General features: G+C 43.4%; 1 protein-coding gene across 1 annotated transcript in view; it reads right to left on the bottom strand.

Moving 5' to 3' along the window:
* Window positions 1–5,000, bottom strand: part of nolo (ADAMTS-like no long nerve cord) — a 56,852-nt gene that overhangs the window by 96 nt on the left and 51,756 nt on the right. Inside the window, exon 27 of the mRNA XM_080269728.1 lies at window positions 1–29. This exon is cut by the window's left edge and continues 96 nt beyond it. Within this exon, the coding sequence (XP_080125854.1) occupies window positions 1–29 (29 nt within the window). The remainder of the gene's footprint in view (window positions 30–5,000) is intronic.

The following is a 5,000-nucleotide window of genomic DNA, read 5'->3' as shown; positions in this document are numbered from 1 at the left end:
GGAATCCAAATCACTCCCCTCCACCTCGGCTGTGAGTCCAAAGGAGTTCAAATTAGTCAGAGAGAGAGAGAGAGAAAAAAAAAAAAGAGAGAGAGAGAGAGAGGGGGGGAGTTCAAATCACCCCCTCCACCTCGGCTGTGAGTCCAAAGGAGTTCAAATTAGTCAGAGAGAGAGAGAGAGAGAGAGGGGGGGAGTTCAAATCACCCCCTCCATCTCGCCTGTGAATTCAAATGAGTTCAAAATTAGTGTTGAGAGAGAGAGAGAGAGAGAGAGAGAGGGGGAGTTCAAATCACCCCCTCCATCTCGCCTGTGAATTCAAATGAGTTCAAAATTAGTGTTGAGAGAGAGAGAGAGAGAGAGAGAGAGAGAGGGAGAGAGAGAGGAGTTCAAATCACCCCCCTCCATCTCGCCTGTGAATTCAAATGAGTTCAAAATTAGTGTTGAGAGAGAGAGAGAGGAGTTCAAATCACCCCCTCCATCTCGCCTGTGAATTCAAATGAGTTCAAAATTAGTGTTGAGAGAGAGAGAGAGAGATTTGTTAGGTGATGCGTATGTTTACATGTGATCAGCTGATTGGAAGACCACGTGCTTTTGTTTACATCTGATACCACGTGCTTTTGTTTACATGTGATACCACGTGCTTTTGTTTACATCTGATACCACGTGCTTTTGTTTACATCTGATACCACGTGCTTTTGTTTACATCTGATACCACGTGCTTTTGTTTACATCTGATACCACGTGCTTTTGTTTACATCTGATACCACGTGCTTTTGTTTACATCTGATACCACGTGCTTTTGTTTACATCTGATACCACGTGCTTTTGTTTACATCTGATACCACGTGCTTTTGTTTACATCTGATACCACGTGCTTTTGTTTACATCTGATCAGCTGATTTGAGTGGCACTGTCGGTATGCGAAAGAGAGAGAGAGAGAGAGAGAGAGAGAGAGAGAGAGAGAGAGAGAGAGGGAGAGGGAGAGGGAGAGAGAGAGAGAGAGGGAGAGGGAGAGAGAGAGAGAGAGAGAGAGAGAGAGTCTAAACGGTAATATTTGCTCTCTCTCTCTCTCTCTCTCTCTCTCTCTCTCTCTCATATCAGTTGTGTTTGGTGTTTAAAAAAATCTGGTAGGAAAGTCTCCTTGGTTACTAGTAAAATTTGCCTTCAATCTTTCTCAGTAATAAAAATAATAATAATCATCATCATCATCATTATAATAGTAGTAGTAGTAGTAGTAGTAGTAGTAGAAGTGGTGGTGGTGGTAGTAGTAATAATAGTAATAATAATAATAATAATAATAATAATAATAATCATCATCATCATTCTACATTAACTAAGCGTGCAGTTTAGCCATAATTATCATAAGGTGAAAAATCTACCTAAACACCTTTTCCTAAGCGATTTATTCTCCATCTTATACTTGTCAATTGTACATATTCTTTTGTAATTATATATGAAAGACTGACTAGGAGGGTGTATGTAGTGGGAGGGAGGGAGGGAGAGGGAGGGAGGGAGGGAGGGAGAGGGAGGGGGAGGCCGAGGATGAGGTGGAGAGGTATATGAGGGAGGGGAGAGTGAGGTGGAGGGAGGAAGAGGGAGGGGGAGGCCGAGGATGAGATGGAGGGATGGAGTGGAGAGGTATATGAGAGAGGGGGGTGTGAGCTGGGAGCAGGGCAGTGAAATGGCAAGGGACAGGGTGACATGGAGGCGATTTGTCTGCGGACACCCCTTACGGGATTAAGGCGTCTGGCAATAGATTGATAGATGACTTACTGTAATGATCCAGGAATAAATCGCTGAGGAAAAGGTGTTTGGGGAGCTAAATTTGTACCCTCAATCAACAATAAATTCTTTTTTAAAATCTGTGACCTCGGGGATAAGAGACTGAAAAAAGGCTGCTAGAGATCGAGCAGCATGGAGAGAAACACATGAAAGACTTGGGATGAAGGATAGGGGACTGAACAGGGAGGCTGCCAGAGATCGAGCAGCGTAGAGCCGCCATAAGGATGCATGCAAGACCTCTGTGACCTCCAGGAAAAGAGACTGAAAAGAGGCTGCTAGAGATCGAGCAGAAAGGACAGTCGAAATTAGATCAAGGCCGACACATGCAAGACTTGTGACCTCGGGGAGTGAATAGGAAGGCTGCCAAAGATCGAGCAGAATGGAGAGGGGACTAGAGAGAGAGAGGCTGCCAGAGATCGAACAGCGGGATTTGTTGAGGAGGCCAGAAATCGAGCAGAGTGGAGAGGGGACTAGAGAGGCTGTCAGAGATCGAGCAGCGGTATTTGTTGAGGAGGCCAGAGATCAAGCAGAGTGGAGAAGGGACTAGAGAGAGAGAGAGGCTGCCTGAGATCGAGCAGCAGGATTTGTTGAGGAGGCCAGAGATCGAGCAGAGTGGAGAGGAGACTAGAGAGGGAGAGAGGCTGCCTGAGATCGAGCAGGGGTAGTTGTTAAGGAGGCCAGAGATCGAGCAGGAGTATTTGTTAAGGAGGCCAGAGATCGAGCAGGGGTATTTGTTGAGGAGGCCAGAGATCGAGCAGGGATACTTGTTGATTGAGGTGACATAGTGAGTGAGTAGGTCAGGACATGCTACCGTAGCTGGCATGGTTACTAGGCTACGTGACTGAAGGTGGCGGCGGTGACTTCCGGTTCACTTCCGGTTTGGCACACCTGACCGGAAATACACTACTTCCGGTTTACCATACCTGACCGGAAATGACCTTAATCACTTCCGGTTAGGCACACCTGACCGGAAATACAATACTTCCGGTTTAGTTTACCTGACCGGAAATGACCTTAATCACTTCCGGTTTGGCACACCTCACCGGAAATACAGCCCTGATTACTTCCGGTTCACTTCCGGTTAGGCACACCTGACCGGAAATACAGTACTTCCGGTTTAGCTTACCTGGCCGGAAATACAACCTTAATTACTTCCGGTTTAGCCCACCTGTGACTTCCGGGTGCAGGTAAGCTAGGCAGGCGACTACGAAATATGTGCAGTAAATGAGAATAAATCAGTTCTATATATATCTTAGGAATAAGGGGCGATTTGTTTGTGGCCCCCCTTACGGAGGCGTCTGGCAATAGATAGATAGATGCCTGTTACTATACTGTGTGTATGTACAAGATTACTATTACTACTACTATCTTGTATATATATTACATTCTGTACAGAGTGATAGGTGGGGACGCTCACCATACACTCACTCGATGTAGTGCTGCTCTCCGATGCCTGCCCTTTCCTCCCTACTATCCTTCTTTCCTCTTCTGTCTTTCTTTCCTTCATTCTTTCCTCTTCCTTCTGCCTGTGGGTCACTTTACACTCCCTCTTCTGTCTTTCTTTCCTTCATTCTTTCCTCTTCCTTCTGCCTGTGGGTGACTCTACACTGAGTGACAAGCCAAATGGTTTCCTGTACACCAGGAAACCATTTACTACGCTGGGTGGTAACCATAACACCAAATTACGGCGCCTGGTGGTTTAGTGGGTAATTAAGGCGCTCCAATCGGATTGAGCCGGTGCAGGTTTATATCCAAGGGGTGGTTGGGGTTTATTGCTCACGTAATGCCACTCAGGGATGAGTGAGGCTGGTCACTCTCATCTTAAATGTCAGCACCAACTGCCTAGCCCCGGCCTCCTACGCTCCTCATAGGGCAACACAATATTAAAAGCCAAAATTTAGTGGTAGGTGGTGGCAACCATCATCCACTCACTTGATGTAGTGCTGCCTACTTCTTCCTTAGCCTTTATCATTCTTTTTCTGTGCCTGTCCTCCTCTCTTCCTATTTCTCCCATCTTTCCTGTCACTTCTTATTGCTTTTCTTTCCTTTACAGGTGGCTTTACATTGAGTGACAAGCCAAATGGTTTCCTGTAAGCCAAGAAACCATTTACAACGCTGGGTGGTAACCATATAACCAAACCATACGTGCTGCCTACGTGTCAACAAGTGGGTTGGTGGAGGGTTAGTGCCCCTCCCTGTAAAACAAATAACTCAAAGTCAAATGGCCACCCCTAACGGGATTATGGCGTCTGGCAATAGATAGATAGATAGACAAATGGCCACCCCTTATGGGATTATGGCGTCTGGCAATAGATAGATAGATAGACAAATGGCCACCCCTTATGGGATTATGGCGTCTGGCAATAGATAGATAGATAGACAAATGGCCACCCCTTATGGGATTATGGCGTCTGGCAATAGATAGATAGACAGATAGACTTATAGACTAGCGTGATAGGCACTATAAGGCGTGTAGGTGTAGTGAGGATGCAGAAGCTATGGAGTGATCTAGTAGGCAGGATGTGCAGGTAGGCATTGTTAGGAGCCTGTAAGGAGTCTATTCATTTATCTATCCGGTCTATCTATCGGTGGTTCAAATAGACCTTCCTGGATTTTGTATATCTATCGACAAGGCCTCTCAGAAAAATAGATGCAAAAAATTGTTAGTCTAACGCACCATCATAAATAATAATAATAATAATAATAATAATAATAGTAGTAGTAGTAGTAGTAGTAATAACAATAATAACAATAATAATAATAATAATAATAATAAAAATAATAATAATAATAGAAGTAGCAGTAGTAGTAGTAGTGGTGGTAGTAGTAGTAGTAGTAGTAGTAGTAGTAGTAATAATAATAATAATAATAATAATAATAATAATAATAGTAATAATAATAATAATAAGAGTAGTAGTAGTAGTAGTAGTAGTAGTAGTAGTAATATTAATAATAATAATAATAATAATAATAATAATAATAATAATAATAGTAGTAGTAGTAGTAGTAGTAGTAGTAGTAGTAATAATAATAATAATAATAATAATAATAATAGTAATAGTAGTAGTAGTAGTAGTAGTAATAATAATAATAATAATAATAATAATAATAATAATAGTGTTAATTTCCCACCGGCCACGTACCAACCCTCTCAACCATGCACCAACTAGGGTACCATGCCCCCTACCTGCTGACCCTTTGACCTCACACCCTCGGGG

This window comes from Coenobita brevimanus, chromosome 36 (assembly GCF_032717465.1).
Source record: "Coenobita brevimanus isolate Jiangsu-jjx chromosome 36, ASM3271746v2, whole genome shotgun sequence".
NCBI lineage: Eukaryota > Metazoa > Arthropoda > Malacostraca > Decapoda > Coenobitidae > Coenobita > Coenobita brevimanus.
Note: the sequence above shows the minus strand (reverse complement) of the source record. Positions and strands in the feature narration are given on the sequence as shown.